Source organism: Psittacula echo, assembly GCF_963264785.1.
Source record: "Psittacula echo genome assembly, chromosome: 4".
Classification (NCBI taxonomy): Eukaryota; Metazoa; Chordata; class Aves; order Psittaciformes; family Psittacidae; genus Psittacula; species Psittacula echo.
In genome coordinates this window covers 26834126-26857666 of record NC_137738.1, presented here as the reverse complement: position 1 = coordinate 26857666, position 23541 = coordinate 26834126, and the positions used below count along the sequence as shown (strand labels likewise).

General features: G+C 35.7%; 1 protein-coding gene across 1 annotated transcript in view; it reads left to right on the top strand.

The window, feature by feature from the left end:
* FMN2 (formin 2) overlaps positions 1-23541 on the top strand; it is a gene marked incomplete at both ends in the record, with an annotated part of 160041 nt that overhangs the window by 8434 nt on the left and 128066 nt on the right. The window contains one exon of the mRNA XM_080615867.1: positions 10793-10959. Coding sequence (XP_080471993.1) covers positions 10793-10959 — 167 coding nt within the window. The remainder of the gene's footprint in view (positions 1-10792; positions 10960-23541) is intronic.

The window sequence follows — 23541 nt, the reverse complement described above, 5'->3', positions numbered from 1 at the left end:
CATACTAGTTGTTGTTTATGGATACAAAGATGAAAAGATTTGTACATCATGATAAAGATTAAAAAATCAGCAGTTATTACAGTTGGAGGAGTTTCAGACTTTGTGTGCACTGGTCCTGGGAGGAAGGAAATCTAAGGCATGCTGCAGCTCTAATGAATAAGTTGAAAGAAATTTGTTACTTGTTTCCCACTTTAGAGGCTTCCTAGTTCAGTTCAGTTTTGGTTTGTGACATGTGGCTGCTTGAACAAATACTTGGATTTGCTTCTAAAGTAGAGGTGGGCCAGACTGCATTAAATGTCAAGTGAAATGTAGAACTATTGGGAATAAAGAAGTTTTATAAAACCAAGTTCCAAAGAAGTGTGTGCCAGTTTCGACTGACAAAAGATGCTGTTAGTAATAGGTGCCCCAAAAGACATCAGAGGAGCTTCTTACTTTAAAGAGCTAGACAGAAAGAGTTGCGGCTTTCCAGCAGTCTGTGAGAACCTGGCACAGAATACTGCCTTCACATTGCAAATCACCACAGAAACTAAAAGGGTAAAGATGGATGGAATTTAATACTTGCTGAGAGGAACCTAAGTACCTGGAAAACACAATATGGAAGTTGCCAGAGATGCATATGGTGCCTAAAAGATTCAGTAGACAGACATATATAGATTCTCTTTTATCATAAACCACTATAATTGGAAAAGTTTTAGGAATATACCTCTATAATCTGCTGTAATATTGCACTAGAACCTGAAGAGCATGCTGGAAAAGTTATCTCCTCAGAAGGCATCAACTACCATTAAATACTCTCTTTCTCTTCCTGAAGAGAAATCAAGGTGAAAGGAGACATGCCATATAGTGTTGTGGGAGGGTACGTCTTATTTATATTTTTAGAAAGGTATTTTGTATCATGTACCACTGCTGTATCATATTTAACAAATTGGTATTTTAAAACTTCAGCTTCTGAAAGATATTTAGTGACATATGTGACATATAGTGAAATGTAAGAATATATCATATATATAGTCACATATATAGGGAAAGGTAGGGGTAAAAGCATAGCTTAATACTTTGTGTCAGCTTATCCTGTTATACATATGTCATATATCAGAAAATTCAGTGTGGGGGAAAGGTGTAAAATCTTAGTCACTGTGAAAGCAAAATTTCAAAGAGCTTAATGCGCAAGTTAGGAAGATAGAGTGCGTCAGAGACTTGTTAGTCTGCAAGAATTCTAGAAGAACTGTCACAGGCCATCACAAATATTTTAATATATTTTAAAGCTCTGGTGATAGCAAAGTTATAATATCTGCATTACAGAAAAAGTATTGTTATTGCAAATGACTGAGGCAATTATCGTCTTGATTTTGACTGCAGCAACAAGCAAGGCTTTGGAAAATTCTAAGGATAAAGAGGAGATTCTAAAGGAGGAAATTCTAAGATACAATTAGCTATTGGGTATATGATGAAAGGATGAAAAAAAAAAATAGGACAAAATGCAGCATGGTTTTAGCAAAGATCAAGAAAACTACATTGATAACTTTTTATGTACAACTGCTTTCTAGACAATGCAAGAATGATAGGAAGGAATTCATCTGGTTTTCCGTACAAAATGGAAATGCTGCAGATCACCCAAATAAAAAAATTCTGGTGGTTTTGATAAGGGACTCTGTCATGTTACTTCACTGCCACCAGAGATGAACAGCTTCATTTTAGCCTATTTCAACTCTATCTGTTGTGATGCATAGGCTTGTTCAAGCTGTGGAAATTCATTGCATAATTATTGTGAGGGTAGAGCTGAGCCTTAACCTTTGTCCTGACCATAATGTTTGCAGGACAACATTTTCATTACCAAGTAAAATTTTTTGTAAACTTTTCATCTATCTGTATTATAACACAAATGTCAAAATTAGGAACTGGGCTGGCATTGGGAGTTCATTCATTAGGATGGAGGTCTGCATTAAATTTCAGCTTGACTGTTTCAGCTCTTTCCAACATGATTTGTGCAAATAAGGCATATGGTTAAGTAATCTTTTGACACACCATTGAGTATGTGCTGCAATTGGTGATGCTGTCATGTCCCATAGCTTGCACAAGTGGAGCAAGCTGTTTTAAAATACAGCCACTTGTTTTGATCAAGGAATACTATGGTTAAAGAGTGAAATGAGGTTTTTTGAAGACTGTTTGTAACATTCTTTTTGGAGCGGCTTTTTACTTCGTTACATCTGGGATCTTTTCTTGTCATATTTATTTTTGGAGAATCCTATTTTCAGATTTTGCCAGACCTTCACTTTTTTCATCAGGGCATTCCTGGAAGAATTTCAGGAGTGTTTGTATGAAGTGCTACTTTTGCTCGGTGTACGTTGTTGTGGCCCTGGCAGCAATCAGCAGGATTTTCTTGCCAGGGGCAGCTTGTACCCTTGCTTCCAAAAGGGAGCATATAAATGTGTGTTCCCTGGCTTTTCTGTGCTACTTAGAGCTGTTAGCATTATGTGATTCTCTTTCTGTAACTGTGTAATGGGTTGCTTGTTTAGCTGAGTGAGTCAAAATCTCAATGATGCAGTTATTCAAGCTGTCTTTCACAATCCAGAATCTGTTGAAATGATTAGTAATTCTTGTGAGGCTAAAATGGGTGGGGAGGGGGGAGGGAAATAATTGAGTTACACAGGGCTTGATATATTGGGGTTCTAACATAGAGCTGGTCAAGAGATTTTGTGGAATTTTTTTAACAATCAAGAAGGGTACTAAGAGATGGGACAGCATAAAATTGAAGGTTGAGATACCAAGAGATCCAGACATCTTGGTGGAAGCAACATTGTGTTTACTGTGATAGTCAGCTACAGAACTTATAGATGTGAAATTAATAATTGATAGTTTTATTCTATTTGTTTGAAGAGTTTGTGAATGTAAGAAATCAATCAATCAATACATTATCCACTGGAATTTGGTAAATACATATTTCTGGCTTTGAAATTACAAGCATTACAAAAATTAACTGTGTGTAGGCAGGCATGGAAAACTGGGGGACAGAGGGAGAAAGTGTTGATACATGTCTTTTTCTTAATTCTCTTGTTTAAACAGTCTTTCTGCTTTTGACTGAGATGGTATGTGGCTTCTGTTCCTACCATCCATGTGAACAGAGCCAGGAAATTTGAAGATGGAAAATCAGAGGACAGTCCTCTCAGACACTTGCACATATCCCTAACTTCAGTATTGTTCTAAATACTAAGATATAAGATATAAATATATATTCTATGAAGAATAAACTGATATATATATGAAAATGCAATACAAATATATAAAGAAATCGATATATAATCTCGTGGTTGGTTTTTTTTTTTCCCCTTAAAAGATGTTTTTGTGTACAGGCAGTGAATGCAGATATTAGCTATTACACTGATAATAAGAACAAAAAGAAATATCTTTATGCCAGAATTATAGTAATTTTTACCATAACCCTAGACCTTGCCTAGTTTTATTGTTTTTAAGGTTTATGTTGCCTGGAAATTAGACTTACAAAAAATAATTTGTGTTTATTTATAGTAGAAGGATTAGGTTATTTTCTTTTAGTTATGCAACCACGTTGTGCGCACAGGCATGTTACGTGGTCGGTTTTCCATGTTTTATGTAACCAGGCTGTGAGAAAGCTGTCAGATGGTTTTATGAAAGTATCTGTCAATGAAAATTCAATCTCTTTAAAAAAAATCAAAATGAAAACAAAACAGCCAACGCAACCTCACAATATGAGAGATCTGGAAGAGTTTCCCAGTCTAAATCAGCAGAGGAGTAGAAACTCTGCAGCAAAAAAAAACAATAAATGAATTCTCTAATCCTGGAATTTTGGTCATAATCTCCCAGGTTATTCTTCAGGCAAGCAAGAGGCAAACTTAATTTGTTACTTTTTTAGTGCAAATTTATATTTTATTTATCCAGGACTTGGGCTTGTCATTTAAAGGGGTGACTAAAATACTGATTTCCAGTTCTCTTTCATTCCCAAAGTTCCGTGCGCGCCTTTAAAAACCACGTCTTTTTCAGCAGTCGCGTGTTGCAATTTATATCTAGGCTGACTCATGTAGGTTAGCTGAAGAATTTGTGGTATGAAAAGTTTATGAAATTAAAGCAAAATATTAAAGAAATATAATACTTTTAATCCTTGAAATGTTACTTTTATATGTGAAGTATGAGCTACTGAGTGCTTTGTATACTTGAGAACTAACTGCTGGAAGGTGAAAATGAAGTGTGATTGACTTGCCCCTATGAAATGACTCAGCAAGCTTTTGCTGTGTAGTTTGGGGAGATATGATGAAAGACTAAAACTTGTACTGCAAAGTATATAAGAAATTACATGTAGTTGCAATTACTAGCTCATCTGTAAATATGGAAATCTTTGCAGTGTTTCTGTGTCTCAGACATGTTTGTCCCCTTCTGGTATTTTGGGAAATGTTTGGTGCTGCGCAGTTCAGGTGCTTTGCCAGATTACTTAGGCTTCATTTAGCTGTGACCTTGATGGTGGTATATGTAGGAAAAAAAAAACCAGGGAAAAAATGGAAAGGAGAAATGATGTAGACATATATGGGGCAGCAAATATCTAAAGTACGGTGTTTCTTAACTTTTGAAAGCTGTAGAAATCAGGTTTTCTTTTTCCCTACTTACTGTTCCTTCTTTTTTTTTTTTTTAATTTATAGGATTATGTTAACAATTATAATCCTTTCTAAATGAAAAAAAAAAAGAAGACTATCATTGTCTTTTTGTATTTTGTAAGACAAATAGAAAGCGTATTCTAAACAGAAATACTCCATTTTGTCTATGTCTTCTTCCTTTTCCTTTTTTTCCTGCACTCTCTCCCAAAAATAAAGCAAGGCCTATGGTACTTATGGCTTCAAAGCTTGTAAAATCTCTTTGCTGTGTAAGCATTTCTGATCTCACTAAAGTGGAAAAAAATAAGAGTAAAGTGGGGGAAAAAAGGGCAAGTCTGTTTGAGCTTTTGAAGATGTAAGCAGTACGCGCATGAATCAAGTTAACCCTTGATGTGACTCTGTTCAGAACTGGTGTTACACTGAAGCCGTTCACTCTGTATCAGGAAAAACTAAAGTGGAAAGTCTGTCTCCAGTCTGTAAAGGTTAAGATGTGCTGATACAGCTGCTGTGCTAATGGTGAAAGTGCAGCATAGTGCTCTTGTTGTTAGAGGAGAGAGTTGCAGGAGAGGGGCAGAAGGGAAAGCTTTTGGAGTATAACTCATTTTTATCATTAGTCTCAACTTGTGCTCACTGACAGCTGTGCTGCAGGCTTTTGCAAATGCAGTGTAAGGAGGATAGGAGGCAGATTTTTAAAGATAAATGTGAGGTTATAACACCAAGATCCTTAGGGAAACATTATTGCAAGCTCTGCTGCAGTGCAGTCCCTCAGTGCATGTGTGTTTTTTTTAGTGTGACTGACTACTGTTTCTCCCTTCTATTTGTACCTCTCTTTTCAATAATTAAGTAAATCCAAAGCCAGAAACAACATGCTCATGATATTGCTAGTTCTTAAGGATTTTATTGCTTACCTCATAGCTTTCTGAAAGGTTGGTCTTCTAAGCAGATTGGACAGGAAAAGAGCTATAATGTGAATTCGTTGAGTTGGGATTTGACTGTATTTCTCCGTGAAAAGTACTGTACATGCTTTCAACATTCAGTAATTCCATAGACAATAAAGTGTAGGGCAGACCTGCATTTTGGAACAGTGTAGATACTTATTTTTAGTGTCTGCTTGAGGAGAAAAAAAGGTTGCCCTGGAATATGAGGTAATTGTAATAGACCGAATGTGCTTCCTTCTAAAATAGGCAACCTCTTCATCCAAAGTGACTCATAGTGCAGCTCATGACAGGCAAGTTGGTTCACATTATCAGCACTGATAGCCAAGGTCTGCAGCAGTTGTTGCTGTATGGAAGGAGGTGTAACACATACACACAGACACCTCTCCAGGCCAAGGGAGAGCCTGTGGCTGTGTCAGAATGGTAACAAGTGGGATTATTATATGAAATGTGCATTTTATATAATAGTTGAGATTTTGTTTCATTATTTATTATATGAAATAATGTTTGTAGAATGTCTTTTGGTAGGTTCCTTCTCCCTTCACCCTGCGTTTGACTAAATGCAGTTGCAATAAACCTGAAGTTGAAAATGATAATTCAAGAATACAATTACATATTTTTTTTCAAAAAGTATGAATAGAAACCATACTGGAACTTGTGCATTTTCATTCTGCAGTGAATAGCTTACATATTCTACAGAGGAGGTTTGTATGAACAGTGTTACTTATAGGGATAGTATGAAGACCTGTAATGTCACACAGCAGACAACAAGCTAAAAGTGCTTCATCTTCATGGGAATGGGAGGAAGTGACCATGACATGGAAGTGGAGAGTATGGAATTTGGACTGTGAGCCAGAAGACCCAGGCTGAGCCATGGCAGCAAAAGTGTCACAGAATATCCACAGAAGGCCAGAGTACCCAAAATTTCCAAACTTATTTCATGTTTACATTCTTTTAGTTAATTAATTGTATAATTCTTTGTAAGAAAAGAAAAAAAGAAGAATCTTTTTATCCCTCTCTGGGATTTAAGAAGTCATTCTAAGCTCCTAAAAAATAACTTAGGAGTTTATAGTCATAACTTGCCAAGGGTTTTGGCAAGATCTTCAGAATACTGATTTCATCTAAGGCTGAAATTTCGCTGCAGATCTTCTCTAATTCAGAACTTAGTATGCCTCCCATCCGAAACCAAACTAATACTTAGGGGGAAGGCAAGAGTAGGGTTCAGGAGCTTCATGATCTGGGATTTCTAGGAAGAAGGGTTGTTTAAAATGAGAAAAATAAAAAAATGGGAACTTAATCTGTTGGGGGGAAAAGATTGATCTGAGAGATCTTTGTTCTTTACTATTTTTCATAGCATGTAAAGGAAACCAAGAGAAATTGTTTTACCGTTGCATTTAACCTGTAACAGAAATCAGCTTATTATTTGCTAATTATGAAAATGTTAATCTTATAATTATCCCAGGTTATTTGCAATCATCTTCCTATTGAAGGTGTTACCTCACGTATGTTACAAATATGAAGTAATTAATGGTGTCTGAGGAAAAAAGCTATTGTTGCTGCATTTTATTTATAAACCCAAGATGAAAAGGTCTAGCTCAAAATCTTGTGGTTGAAGTTGACTGGAATTTAGCCTATGCATTACATATAGCTATGGTTTTGGTTTTGCTGTTTAACAGATAGATGCAGGGATTGACATTGTGCTGTCAATATACGATGCAAAATCATTTTAATTTGAATTAGTTCCAAGCATGTGTAGTGCAGATAGACAGGATGCTGGCAAACTATTTCTGCTTCCAGACAGAGGTAGTTAAGAGCCTATGGAGTCCGGAGTTAAAGAGGTATTTCATTATACCAAAACAAAAATTTAACCTTTGTCTTACCCTAATTAAAAAACATGATTTCTGCTGCTTCATGAAGATCACTTTGACATCAAGCGTAGGCACAGGTAGGGCCAAAAGGCAATGAGATGGGCTGATTCAGCTTCAGAGGACTTTGGATCTGGAATGCTTCCACTGTAGTGACAACTGGCTTTTAGCTAAAAGTAGGTGGGGAAAAAAACATCAGATGCCCTTAACACAGGAGGAACTACTTCTTGGTAAGTGATGGCTTTCAAATGTTTTCTCATGTAAAAAAGCTTCAGCCTTTTCTAGAACTACAGTGCCATAATATTGGAAGGTTCATCATGGCTGGGTGTTGTCTCAAGGAAATGAGTGACGTGTCTCAAGGAAATGAGAAAGTATTGACACACCTTCTTTTGGTAGGGCTTACCTCCTCCCTTCCCTTTAAGGAAAATATGTCCAACCCTAACTATTCTATGATTCTATGATTCTATGTATTATACCTTTCATAACTTTGATGGGAGATGGGTGGTTCTGTCACTTGTAATGAACATTCAATTTTATGATAAGCCCTAGCTGATTAGGTACAAAACTTCAGTGGCTTAACAGTCTGTTCTTAATATATTGCCCAGAAAGTGCTTTAAATATATAACCCATTTACTGTTGGTACCGAGATTTTTTTTTTCACAGCTGTTCGCAGTGAAGCTCTTTCTGTATGCATTGAAAATGGAACTTTTTTCAGCTTGCGTTTGGTAAAATATGTTAGCTGAACAGACAAAATATATTTCTGTAATTCAGATTCCTGTGTCTGTCCTCATATCTCCATAGCAATTGGAAGGAACGTACGAGCAGCTTTACAGCGCAGCTTTATCCGAACATTATTACCTTTGTGTGGAGAACCTTAATTTTTTTGACTCAACCTGTATTTGATGCAAAGGACAGCTTACTGGTACTAAAGTTAGTTTGAATTAACTTGTTGATTCTTTCAGGTTAAAAGTACTAGCTAATATCATTAAATAATTTTTACTACCCTATGTATTATGAGACTACCAATACACTGGGGAGAACAGTTCATGTTTAAATGTACAAAATGAAATAAGTAATACATGGTACAGTAAGAGAAATTAAGTGGGTTTTTTCATACATATATACTTATATTATCTAAATGCTAAGGTGTGTTTAGACAATAGCTAATAATCACTAAGCAATGACAGTTAATAACCATTATACAAGTTAAACTGCAATTGAATAGCAACTAAGATTCTGATTCCATGTTGACCAAGACTGTTAAGAAGTGCTATGAAAATTAGCAAAAGAATGGGTGGATTAAGGGGAAAAAAAAAGGGGGGGGGGAGTATTTCATGTTTTGTCATTTATGGGTATTATTCCTGTTAATTAGGTTAAAGCAAAAGGGGGCGGAGGGAAGAGAGGAGGCTATTTTGCTTCTGTATGTGCAGAAGACTCTTTAAACATGACAGGATTATTTAAATGTTGAAACATGCATTATTTAACTGTTGAAACAATGAAAAGATATTTCAAGTCTGACATTCAGAATTCATGGATAACATTTACATTTTTAATGTAGCATGAAGAAACGTGTAGTCCTGGTTTTGGTTTGTGTGTGAAGTGTTCTTTCTCTTGTGCGTTTTTTCATTTTTTTTTTCTTCTGTGCACGTCAGATAAACATAAAGCATTGACTTCTTCACTCATCCTCATCACTTGCCGTCTCTCATTTAACTAGACAACTTTCCATGTTGTTGAACTTTACTTAGTGAAATAAGGTGATGTTATGGTAATATGGTGTGCTTTGCCCCAGAAGGGCTAGTGGAAATGCCATCTATTGGTGCTCTAGTGGCACTGTGATGCCAGTCTTATGTTCTTATTTTTTTCTAAAATTTGCTTACATAGTTTAACCTCAATATTTATAGCCAGGAGTATCCATTTATCTCAGTAAGAGGGTAGTAGCTAGAGGTTTTTTAGTGGTCCTTTGCAGCACTACTAAGCATTGGCAACTACAACTCCAAAGAAGCATTGCTGAAATCACGAAAATATCTGTCAGCAGATAGCTCCGTATTTGTGCTTCACTTCCATGGTTTTGTACAGTTGCTTTTCTTCATGTAGGGAATTACTGTACACTGCTGCAACTGTGGAATAGAGGGGTATTTTGAATAAGCAGTTTTGTTAACATCAACTTAGATGTGGTGAAACCAAGGAACAGAGACAAACTAATCAGCAAATATAACAAATCTTGTTTTTCTTACAAGTTTATTCCCTAGCTTATCCTCTTGAATGTAGTGAATATTGTCTAATAAAAAGCTAGGAAACTTGGACTGATAATTCAGAATTAGCAGATCTTTAGATGTGGAGAGGAAAATCTTAGAAATAACTTGTAACACTTTATAATGCGTTGTTTATTTTAGGCTGTATTGCCACATGAAGTTAAAATAATACAGAAACTTTGAGCTAATGTCACAAGATCCTTTTTAAATTGCATCCAGATGTTTGAAAGAAAAATCTTTTTATGTTAAGAAAGCCTGGGAAGTTTTAGATTTTTAATAAAATCAACATTCAAACAGAAATCTTGCATTTTTATGTAAAATCCAGTAGTATTATTGTTACTGTTGTTGTTATTGCTACTTTAAATGACACTAAAATCCTTTTTAGTGTAGTACATTCTTTTGGAAAATACCTTTAGCTTCCAGTGAGTGAGTGGAAAAACAGACTATACAAACTGACCTAGGTGAAAATTGTATTCACAGCTAGTCCACACTAAAACATGAAATTAACTTCATTACTCCATCTGCCTTTTCTCCTCCAGTAGATCTATTTCATTGCTTTATCTATATCCTGTAAATCTGAACTTTGACATCTTTTGACATTTTAGAGCTTAATCAAGCAATTTAAAATTCTTACAATGTAGATTTTACTGCAGCTTGTGTGTATAACTAATTTTGTAGTCTCTTTCTGGCTAACTGCACACATCATAATGGTCTTTCAAACCTCTGTCATTGTCTCCTGTAATATATTTTATAGCATAAGCCCTCCTTTCATACTGAAGTGAGATAACAAAGAAAACACTTTGATCATGAAATCTGGCCCTATAATAGGAATAAGTCTCTTCTCACTCTCTAAAAGTTTTACTTCTCTGAATTGCTGCTTGTGCCACTGCATTTTAGTTTGGATCACTCTGGTCCCTTAAAACTGTATTAAATACCGCTAATGCAAAGTAGTAATCAGTGGCTTTTTGCTATTATTGTTTTATTGAAGGTTTCCCCAAAGAAATTATTTCATATTTTTACTTTTAATAATTGAAATGTTTCATACACATTTGTAATGCCTAAATCTTTGTGTCCTGTAGATAGCTACAAATTCTTACTGATCTGTGTCATCACCTTTGCAGGGCGAACGCTGCTGGAAAAGCTCTTCAGCCAGCAGGAAAATGCACCGCAAGAAGAAGCTGAAAAATTATGTTCTCGCATTATTGCAATGGGTCTTCTGCTTCCATTCACTGACTGCTTCAGAGAACCATGTAATCAGAGTGCCCAGCAAAGCACACCCACATTTGATGTAAGTACTGAAAAAGATATCTTTTGTCTCTTTTGCCAAGCAGGACATGATTTATCAATGGCTCATCATTCCTGAGAGAATTCTGTTAGTCCTTTTAATGAAAATTGCCCTTACGAGAGTGGCCAACTATTTTTCTGAGCTCAGGTGTGTACTTTAGTATCCTGGTAAGCATGATTTAGATACTTTAGTATCCTGGTAAGCATAAATTTCAAGATTCTCCCACAACCTGATTTCTTAACTTTTTAAGTCATATCTTAGTCTGCTATACTATCCTTTATCTGTTGTTTTCATTATGTCTTTTTCTTTGAATCAAAGTACTTCAATCCAACAGCTGCTTCACCAAAACATAAATCTGCATGTCACAAAACTCTACAGAACTTAAAAGGGATGTCTATGATAGATAATTTTTCTCCTCTGAAAAGACTTTTGAAAAAACGTACAAATATTAACTAATCTACTTAATACCTTACTTATATAGTTAAGATCATACTTATTCTACGCATTAAGCTGAAGCTTGGTCAGAAATACTCAAAAAATGATTGGCATAGATATGAAAGAACATGAGTCTTTAACTCTTTAAATCTTTCTTGTTTTTCCTGAAGAATAATTTAACACAACTGGGGAAGGAAAAATGAGTAGAATAAATTCAGCTAATGAATTCTTAAAATAAACAACTTGTCTAGATAACTTAGCTTAGCTACAGAATGACTCCATAGCTCCTCTGAAAGTGTTCAACCTTTATATTGTATTTTTTGGATGGGTTTTTTTTGGTTTTGTTTTGTTTTTCAGAAACAAATGTTTAAAACATTTTCAGACTCTTTTTGAAATTAATTGAAAAAATGGAGTGTGACTATAAAATTGAGGCTATTCAGGCAACCTAAATTCATACACTCTCTGAAAGTTTTTATGGTTAAATCTACTAAAAGTTACTGGAAAATACATGTTTCTTGTTTTCTGGTGGTTTAAAAAGTCTGTCAATGTTTTAAGTTCTTCTGGCTTTACCATGTACTCAGCTAATCTCTTTAGAGTGTTGAACACAATATTCTTTTTACAAAAGTTGCTTCTCACTTACAAACAGATTTTATCAAAGTAACAGTTTGGAAAGAAGCAGAAGAGGCTCTTTTCCTAACTGGTATACCATGCTTTGTCTGAGTAAGAGAATTATTCTAGTTATCTTTCATTGACTATCAACAGGATGGACTTTCTGAAAAGGAGCAGTAGCCTTGCCTAGTGTCACGTGAACAGTGTGTTAAAGGCAGCAATATCAGATATTGCTGGTTTAGCAATAATTTTAATTTTAATTGGACTATCAGTAAGAAACAAATGCTCCATTACTCTTTTTATGCGTAAGTCCCCTAAATAGATTATGCTCTTTAAAACAGCGTCAGAAGCGGTGTAAAGCCCTGTGCATGCAACTAGTAGCACATCTGCTTTAAAGGAGCATATATTGGTCTTAAAACACTAAGATCTCAACAATTGAATTTTACATGTCATAAAGGTAAGAGCTGGTGCTATTGAGTTTGAGAATATGTTTCTGCTTCAGCCTTGGTGACCACAGTACAGGAACACCTACCTGTTTATTCATTACATGCCTTACAAGGGTGAAAATGTTTAGAACTTGCAGTATAAACTCTAGTGGCTGAGAATTTCAAACTGGGCTTCTCCTAGCTGATTTTGCTTCTTAGAGTGAGTAAATAAAATATCTTGTGAAAGATAAATGTTAATGGTTAAGTAAGGAAATTAAACAACAGTTAGTATGGAAAAAACTTATGATGATACTGTATGTTACTTAAAACAGTACATTTAAGATCTGTGACTTGTCTCCCCTCTTGTGTCTCTCTTTGTCTCTGTGCTTTGCTTTTTTTCTTTAGTGATTTGTTTGTTTGTTTGTTTTGTTTTTTTTTTTCCTTCATTTGAACAGAATTTTAATGTTGATCTAACCATTTATTTCAAAGACAGAGGAATCAGACTAGCCTTAAGTAATACTTAGATTTCACCCACTTAGAATTAGGAGATTCATCATGTTTGACCTTACTCCAAAATTGGGAGCACAGCCAGTCCCATATTCCTCCTGAATCTCTGAGTTCATAAAATGTGTCTATAGTTCATCCTGGATTGCCTCCAGTTTGGCTGCAGTCCCTTTTACTCAGCTGAAACTGCGATCAAAAAAGCTTCTGTAACCCCGTCCTGGTCCTAGGTTTGTTTGACACCTTGCTGTCTGTCCTTTCTCCTACATCTTGTTCTGGTGCTTGCTTGTTCCTTAATGTTACTCATTTGGCTGTTTTGATTTTTATCTTAGTCTGGTTCTGATAAAGTCTCTTAGGTCACTCTTTTAGTATGTTTTTTTTGCAGAATTGCCAACATTTTTTCCGCTGAAATCCTTCCTTGAATCCCTCCTTTTCCCTTTTGTGACTGATCCCACATATTTCTGAACTTTAACTTACTTTTTTTTTTTTTAATGTTGGATAAAATCCACAATTCCCCTTTTCCTTAACTGTGGTCCCACAGACTTTGTTTTTTTGAAGATGTTAGGTTACAGTTTATGAAAATAATTCAGTAAGCTTTGTTCACTCTATGATATATTGCTCATGGCTTAAGATGAATGTAAACAGATTATTTAAAAGTCCTATTCCCTCACTCTGATCTCCTTTTCTGGATGTCCTCCAGTGAATTCAATTTAACATGGCTAATGCTGAACTCTGCTGTATTGAAATGTTTGCAATTGCACACTGATTATATTCTTGTCATCTCTGTTACTCATGCCTGGTGGTAACCTTTAGTTCTCTCTGTCTTACAACTGTGTATCCAAATCTTTTGTCTGTTTTCTCGGTACCACAAGGAAGATCTGTTGTTTATATGTGTCCTGAGATATTCCAGGGTTCAGCGTGGGCCTCCACATCATGCCATTAAATAACTGTATACAGCCTCACTTTCTTTTCTCATTGGATCCTATTTCTTCCACGCTTTCTGACTGCAATTAGGCAATGCATTAAGAGTAAAGACAATTTTCACAGCTCTTAGTTTCTTGGGCTAGTGTTATAGTGGCTCTTGGAAGACAGTTTAAATTAAAATCTTAGACTTTTATTTCTGGTGTAAGTTACACTTTGTGGATTGTGATGCTTACTTCTTTGTTAGTACATGATAAACATGAAGAACCAACAAATACCCAATGAAAGCATAAATTTTCAGAGAACTAGCAGCTGTCATCCCATTTATGCTGAGGGTGGCATCTGGTTTTCAGAGGCCTATAACTTGGGTAGTTTTTTGATACATTTGATGATGATTGGAAATGGCATGCTCCTGAAGTATATCAGAATTTTTTGTCAAATTTCAAGTCATAGCCTAAAGAATAGAAACTTTAAAGCTATATTAAAAACTCATGAGAAAGCTTTTATCTTCTCTCTTGTCCTGTTTTATCAATTACTTCTTTCCAAACAGATTGTGGCAGATGACCAGAATAAATGATTAGTCTGAAAAATAAAAGTTGAGCAAAGATTTAGAAATAACAGAAGTAGACAGGGTTGTGATTTTTAGAGGTGTTCACTATTAACAAGCAGTAGAAGCTTTCATCATAGTTCTTCCTATCTATTCTTCTTAAAATGTAAAGTGTATCTTAAAGAGTAAGTGAATGTAAATGACAGATGCATTGTTTGGAAATATGATGTCCTTTTTACTAGTTTCTCATCTCCTGGAGAGGCTGATAGTTATTGCCTCATGTATGTCATGAGTTCTTACTTGTCAGGCTATCTTTACAGCCTTTCATTCTTCAGCTAGCATTTTATAAAAGAAAAAGAGTTTTTAAAAATAAAATAATAATAATTAAAAAAAAAAAAAAAGATGGCCAAGCAAGAAAACGGGCAACTTATTGAAGGATAGATTAGCAAAGGCCTGTTTAGAAAATGTTCTCTGAAAAATTACTTGCCTTTTGAATAACTATTGCCTGCTTGCTTTTTAAATGCTTCCATTTTTAATGGTTGTACATGCACAAGAGAACTTCTGAAGTTTCAAGTTAAAATATCCTCTGACTTACTGATGTTTAAGAAATTAATGTTTTATGAAAAATTCTTTCCGTCACAAATGACTGTGTCGTGTTATTAAATAATCGTAATTCTGTAGCACAGGAGTAGTCCTAAGCTTTTTAACATGTTAATTCATGATGTTATCCTATTATAGTAAAATAAACAAAAGGCTGAGCTAGCTAAACAGTGCATCTTTGCCAGGAATGTAACCACAGGCAAGTTTTGCAGGCACCTGTTGGAGGATTACAACTTTCAACAAGTAGAGATCTCATCTCCTGCTTAGCTCTTCTGTTAATGATGTATCACAGAAGCTAGAAGAAGATGGCTATCTTTGGACTGCCACCAGTAACATGTATAAATTATACACTTTTGCGTTAGTTTAAACTGTTCATACACCAATGAAAGAAGCTGGCAGTTTCCTATCAGTGCAAGGTAACTTCATTTAGTTATGTTATATTAAGAAATATTGACTGTACTTGGTGTTTGCATTTTACCCAGTAGTTGCACTTCCCACACACTGTGGATGTCCAGTCCCTAATTATGACTTCACATTCCAGATTTTCCAGTTTACACTGTGAAGTCTTGAGCTATGGGCGGTTTTTTTTCTTTTTCATAAGAGATTTCTGCTTTTTTTCTGACAAGCTTTCCAAGTAGTTTTGTGTGTTGTTTCTGAACATTAGGTTTAAAACACTTAGATACTCTGTGAAAACTTTAATGATTTTGTGATAGAGTCTTTCTGTCATGGTTTTGTAAGTTCTTTTGAGAGGAAAACTGAGCATACCTTTGTATCCATATTATACTATTTGTTTGGGGAACTTAATCTCTAATGTCCACTGAAAGGTTCAACAACTATTTTTTTCATCTGGCACTAACCATCAATATCCTCTTCCATGTGTCCGAAATGCATACTGAGCTTTCATCTTTCTTTATTTGTGGTGTCATTTGATTGGGCTAGCTCTCTTGGGACCTTTTTCAGTGCTTTTATTGAATGATGTTACTGTGTTGACTTAAAGTTTTCTTGATTTATAAATTACTTCAGCACATTCCATAATGTAAAAGCTATATGGACATCTTCTGCAGGGTGTCTGTCTTTACTGTGTTATGATGTGATTTTATACATAGGCATGTTTGACAGTTTGTGATAGGGACTGTCCTTTGTGCAATTTGTAGCTACGATGACTGACTAGGTTATCATCAGTTTCTGAAATAAAGCTTCCTCAAGAAAGCAGAGAGACAGACAGCAAAAATGGGAAATGCTATAAAAATGGCTCTTTTCCTAATATCTCCTGGCCACCTGTGGTGATGCAAATGCTTTTTAAAAAAATTAAGATGCTCCTTTCTTTCTGCTGAGTGGTAGCAGATGGTGGGACTTTGCAGGTCAGATGGAAGATGAGTTAGTAACATGAAGACTTTAAGTAAAATTACCTTATTTGCACCATGTACACCAGTCTGAAAATTAGTAGTTAAACAGATTGCAGACTGACTTGTTTGTCAAAAGTCAGAGAGCCAAAATACCAGTGATCAGTTTCTAAAGAGCAACTTTCCCAAGGCTTGACTTCAGCTAGGAGAAGTTCTCTTCCAAACTACAGCACAAACCTAGCAACAGTACAGCATTTTTTCAGGCATTCTTGCAATGCTTGTGAGTAAAATGTGGAAGACTGAATGTAGTCCATCTTATGAAATTTGTGAGGGCGGTATATTGGCAATCAGTAGCTAGTAAGACTTTAAAAGTTAACAAGTGAAAATTGTGGAATACAGCAGAGAAAAGGTTGTCAGTCAGCTGTCTTAATCTTTGTTTGTCATGTAGGTTGCCATGGCAGTTGAGCTTGGCTCAAACCCCCATGTCTCCTCTTCCTTTTCCATTGCCCAACCACACTTTGTAACACTTTGTCTTTTGTGGTGAGCAACTCTGGATATTCCTGAGAGTAGTAAAATGGAAACAGTTGGATTATCACTGAGCTGAAGGATTCCTGTTACACTGTTTCTCTGCTTCCTTTTTTTAGAAATTTAATTGCATATTCATTTCATAGTTATTACATCTGGTCCTGTGGTTCTCTAGCCATTTATTTTTCTCTTTTCTTGTTTCTGCTTACTTTTGGTAATGATACTGTATACACTGTTGACTGAGGTATTTATATGCAGAATGTTGCTAAGTTTTTATGCTTCTTATTGCAAAGAACATTGCTTACCTGCTTGTTATTCCAAAGAACTCTTTCAAGAGGCACGTTCTGATTAAGTTTACACCACTTGTTTGAAATGTTCACAATCATTGTGCCTAGGGTGAAGGTGGTGGTCACACTGTCACCTCAAGAGATCTTATTTTATGGCTTTCTGTACATTAGTTCTGTCGTGGTTTAAGCCAGTCAGCCACGCAGCTGCTCGCTCACTCCCCTCCCTCTTTCTCCACCCAGCTCCTGGAGGGATGGGGAGGAGAATCGAAAGAATGTAACTCCCATGGGTTGAGATAAGAACAGTTTAATAACTAAGGTATAACACAAATCACTACTGCTGCCACCAATAATAATAATAAGGGAAATAACAAGGGAAGAGAATACAACCCCTCACCACCTGTCGACCGATACCCAGCCCGACTGAGCAGTGATCTCACCCTTCTGGGTAACTGCCCCCAGTTTATATACTGGGCATGACATGCTGTGGTATGGAATACCTCTTTGGTTAGTTTGGGCCAAGTGTCCTGTCTCTGCTTCCTCCTGGCTTCTCCTCCTCCCTGGCAGAGCACGAGACTCAGAAAGTCCTTGGTCAGAGTAAACATTACTGAGCAGCAACTAAAAACATAGGTGTTATCAGCACTGTTCCCAGGCTGAAAGTCAAAACCACAGCACTGCACCAGCTACTAAGAAGGAGAAAAATGACTGCTACTGCTGAACCCAGGGCAGTTCATGTAAGAATGACAGGCATATCACTATGCCTTTTTTTCTACCTAGGAATTGAACATACAGTGGCAGTTGAATTTGTGTATATTGCATGTCTCTTCAAGCAGAAGTTTTTACAGCAGTAATAATTACCTTTTCAAATGGAATAGAGGTGAAAGGAATTTTCTAATGAAACAGATTTCTTCAGAAAATTCAAATCTGTCAGAATCCAAACTCATTACGGAACTATGTCAGTGTACATAAAAACAGATCCTGCTGGAGAAGCTTCTTGCCTCAGCTTAGAATTTATGGAAAGAATGATGCTAAAGGACACACCATCAGGTGGTCTAAGTAGAAGCTGATAACCTAGAAGTCTTGTGATGTGGTCTTTCTAGAGGGAGTTCAAGTTGGATGTGTAAAGAGGCTAGATCTAGAGGTTCATGATTTATAGGCTAGCCACCATTCCCTCTTCTAAGGACAGTGTGTTGTAAGCTCACCAGTTCAACCTATTCAGCTATATTAAATGTAGAAGCTCTCAGAGAATAGACCCAGAAAATAACTCTGGAACAGAATGAGAATAGATGTGGAAATCTGAAATATAGTTTTCTGATTTCATTTCCCCATGAGGGACCTAACTACAGAGCTATTGGCCTCTCATATCCCCAGGATATGATATTGAATCCTGATCAAAGTTTGATGGGATTAAGCAAGAGTGTTCTCTTTTGTTGAGAAGGTTTAAGTCATTTCATGGGAAAGAAAAGTTGCAGGGCTTTTTGATACTTGAAGTATTTTTAAATTAATGTTGAGACATATCAGTACTCTTAAAAGGAAAAAAAAATCACTCAAGTAAAATGCTGATGCATCAAATTTAGTTAATGAGGGTAAAGTGCTACTTCAGCCATATATTACAGTATTATGACATGTTAGCTGTGAGCATAGATGCCTTCCAAGGCTGAAAAAAAGCAAAAGGTAGTGCAAGCTGAGAGCCATGCTCTGTCAGTGGTCTGTTACTGAAACTCTGTTCAAAAAGTAAATCACTTTCCCCACTCTTGATAGTATTGATTTCTTTATTTTAAAAGCTGCTTAAAATAAAGCAGGCTCCTGCTGATACGAGCATTTTGAGGTAGTCTGGCTCTAATTTCTTGAACTAAAACCTTGCTTGTCCAATTAACTATTCATATACACTGAGAACATGAAATTGGCCTTCTTTCATTTTAGAGGTTGCATGCTAAGTATATTAGAATGATTAAACTTCCTGAATGAAAAAAAAAATAAATAAAATAAATTCCTCTGTGAGTTTACCTGGTTCCACCTTAAATGCAGTTGTACTTTTTGCTCTCCCCCCTCGTCCAGCTCTTCCCATTGGAAGACTGTCCACATCCATACTGATTTAATGAGCAGGCCCATTTATACCTGTCTGTGGACATGCCAATCCTTCTGTTCTCCCCTCCTCTTGATACCTTTGAATGTTTGGGATTCTAGTGAAAAATTCTCCAAGTTTACTATTTGAAAATAAATGCTCTGCAAGAGAGGGAAGTTAATACCAATTTACTCTAGTGTAAGGAAGTTTAAAGGTACTGCTAATGTGCTTCCCCCATCTACTGCTGTGCTGAGCTGAAAAGGTTAATTGTGATAGCAGCATGCTTCTGTACTGCCCCACTTTTCTCATCTCACCATGTAATCCAACTGTGCTTTTTCTTTTCCCTTTTTTTTTTTTTTCTTTATTTCTTTCTTAAGAATTCTTGACTTCTGGTCAGATTTTTATTTTCACCTTGCTAATTTATGCTTTTGCAACCAGTTTGAGCAGATGTGACAGATTTATTGCTGTTTCAATTCTGTCTCTCTTGTAACTTTTAAGCATTTCTCACAATGGCTCTCTTTGTCCTTTGAACTGGAAGGAGATAAACGGTTGATTAAAAACTGAAGTGGTGTTGAACTGAAGGTCATATTACCTGCATGCCTCCAGGAGCAATACAGCTGCCAAAGCATAGGTTTAAGGTTGCTCATTATATTCCTGCAGTGGAATATACTAATCTCTGATTTAGTCTGTGGCCCAGGGAACAAACCTGGTCTCTCTGTGTGAAAAATGTGTGACCCATTTTCTGAAAGCTCGAGCTCCACCAGTATGCCTTCTGATGATTGCTGGAGGTCTAGCTCATGTCCCTAGTTCTGAGTCCACCAGCCTCTTTCTACATGTCATTTGCTATAGGCCCTTACTTTGAGTATCTTACAGTATTGCCTTCCATCTTAAAGATTAGCAAGCATATCATTAGCTCAAGCCATGAAGGAATATAATTAATATTTAATCTATTATGTACCTGAATTGTAACACTGTGGTACCCAAGAATGAAAATTTGTTACAGAAAGCCTTTCTTTGTGCCTACTGAGAGCTGGCTGGGAAGAGAGTGAGTTAAAATACAGACCTGACTGTGACTCTGTTCTACATGCTAGCATCTATAAGTGGTAAAATGTCTATTGATTAGGTACCATCAGATCCTGCAGGCACTTTGCCTCGCCCATGTTCAAATGCTCTGCAGTTTTAAGAACCAGTGGAAAGTGCTGTGTAAGGATGTGTGGAAACAAGAATTCTTCTTGACATCATATTTAGGGCACTGGACTCAGACAGCTCTAAGCTTTCAATGTCTGCCCAGAAATGAGTCCTAATACGTAAGACTGGGATCATCCGTTGCAGGAAGATTATATATATGTATATATATATATATATATATTTTTTTTTTCCCCCTCAAAAGAAGTGCTTAGTGGAGTCTAAGCAAGATGAAGTGGAAATTACAGATGTATTCAAAGCTTGATCACGGTAAGAGAATTAACTGGCTGTACTTAAAACTATATCTAGTAAAAATTTCCTCTGAAAAGAGTAAAGGAGAAAAAGTTGGATGTGGATATCCAGATCTGTGGATGCCTGTATTGTAATTATTAATAATAAAAGAAAATCTATATTTTATTTGGATTATTCTGTTTCTTTTCTTGAATAGTACTTCGGCATCATAAAATTGGCTGCATTTATCTTTTTTTCAAAATATTCTAATAACCATGCACATTTATGGCATTATCAGATTTGGAAAAGGAGAAATGAGATGGGTTAGTATGTTAACTGACAAAGAGCTAAAGACAAAAGGTAAAGAGGATTTGATTTTGGAAAGTAGCTTGAGTGAGTAAGAATTAGGACTTTCGAATGATTCATCTCTTTTAAACAGCATGAAAGTTGAGACGGGTTAATCTTTTCCCATTTCAAATGTAGTTTATGGACTATCAACTTGATGTCCAGACCTTCAGACTACCTTTATGTCATGTTGGTTTTTCGTATTTTAAATTATGTTTATAAATTTGCATGTAATCTAAATGTAGCTGTTGTTAAATACCTTGTTTATGTGTTGAATGCATTTTGGTTGTAGTGCAAGTCCCTTGCAAGTTTAGACTTACCTCTGTAAATTTCTATTACATTATCCTTCTTCATGTTGAATAGTGAATGAAAAGAATCCCAAAACAAAAAGACCACACAAACAAAACGCTACTGTCTTTTATACACACAAACAATGCTCCCATGCTGGGTTAGGAGTCGGTTATAAAGTTGTGAGATGTCTTAATATGCAAGTGTTCATAGTTTATATGCTGTAAATGCTGTTCCTGCTTATCAGCAGGAACATAGGTACTTCATATTTTATTATCTTCATAGTGCATAGTGTTCCTTATCAGCAGGAACATAGGTACTTCATATTTTATTATCTTCATAGTGCATCCCAGCTGGACAATAATTCTGAAGCATACATCCTAGTTCATGTAGGTTAATCATACTTCAAAAATTTGTTATTAAATGATTGTACTGTCTTTCAAGAACTGGCATGGGGAAATAGTGCATCCAGGAACAGTTTAACTGTTTGTCTTCCTCATTCATGTTATGTCAATATCATCTACAGTCTGTTGTTTTCTGGTGTATTGCCATATAACCCTACATATAATCTCAGCTAACCCTCTGTAGAGCTTGCTCTTTTCTGTTTTCCCTGAAGTGTGTAAGGTAGTAGACCATGCAAAAAAAGTTGTTCTGGGTTTCCCTTGATGGCTTTTTCAAATCTTAATTTCCTCTGTGTTTTTGAGATTTGGATGGTACAGAAACAAGACTAACAACAAAATCCATCTCTTTTTCTTTACAGTATGCACAGGTATGACTCTTTCTTTTACTCCCACAGTACTGGAAATTCGACAGAAACAAGAAACAAAAATATCTTCTGAAACACTGGAGTTAGACAAAGGAAAAGTACTAAGTAACTGAAAAAATTGCATTAATTAAACCTGTTTGCATGTTCAAATGCAGTAGCATATTAATGGGAAAAGGATAGGCTTTTCAGGAAACACAGAGTTCCAGGCTATGTAAAGGACATGATGTGATTTTGTATTAAGCTTTTTATCCATTTATTTTTACCTTTATTTAAGGTCTGTGTATATGGTTGGATTTTTGCCATGTTTTTCATGCTAGAAAGATCTAATGAGTTTCCTTTGACCCTGACTGATTGAGGCATCCTCTGTAAACCAAAGCTTTTTACATTATAACTAGCATTTGTCTGTTCTTAGCACATTGCTCTCAATAGAGTATTATCATTCTTATCACAACTTATTTTTAGGCAAATAAAATCTTACATAGAATAGCGATTATCACACAAAAGTGTTAAATTATCTTGTTCTTTCCTTTGGATGTCTCTTCAATGCTTATTATCTTTGTAAAGAGACACTACTGAATGATAATACTGTATTTTTATCCTGTTACTTGATTTTTTTTTTTCCCCAGTTCTCTGGTTTTTTTATAGTATATACTATACTACTGTATTTGCACTACAGTATTTGCATATTTCCAGATTACTTACTAGATTACTCACTAGATTACTCATGGAGCTGCTGCAATTGATCTTTCTAGAGTTTACAGTATTATAAACATATAATCACAAGGTGTGCACATTGATGCATACTAGGAGTCACAAGAATGACTACTTGAATTTTGGTCCATTCCTGTTGTCTTACAGTATAAATTTGCTCTACTTTTCATCAGACAACTTGAGTGTTTCCTACTTTTAATAAGTGAATCAAACTCGAAGCTCTTGAGTAATAAGTGTATAATCTAATTTAGCCCAGAGGGTTTAGAATACTTTTATCTGTTGGGCTGGTTTGTTGTGTGTTGTTTTGTTTTGTTTTGTTTTGTTTTATTTCAAATTTATTCTAAAAGCAAACCAATCTTTTTAGTCACCTGTCTATGAATATGGAAACATAAATGACAAAAACAGGGTGGCGGTGGCAAAAAATAAATCTATTTAATTTATGCTGAAATAATTCTGTTTCCTTACTTTGCTTGTGCATTCAGTGTGAAAAGATTACACAGTGTGTGAACCGAAATGTTTTTCTCTAACCTATAAGCTAGCTATATGTAATGAGGTATAGTCATAGAATCATAGAATCAACTAGGTTGGAAAAGATCTTTAAGATCATCAAGTCCAACCTGTTATTTCTCTAAGGAAAAAAGCAAAGAGTTCCTTATGCTCAAAAATGTTCTGAACTGTATTCTGGCATCTCATTGTGCTGCAGTTAACTAAAAGATTAGATTTTTCTGTTGTTAATAGAGATAATTCCAGACTGAAACGTTAAAGTTTTTTATGTTAAGTCTTTATCAGGAGATGAAGATCATA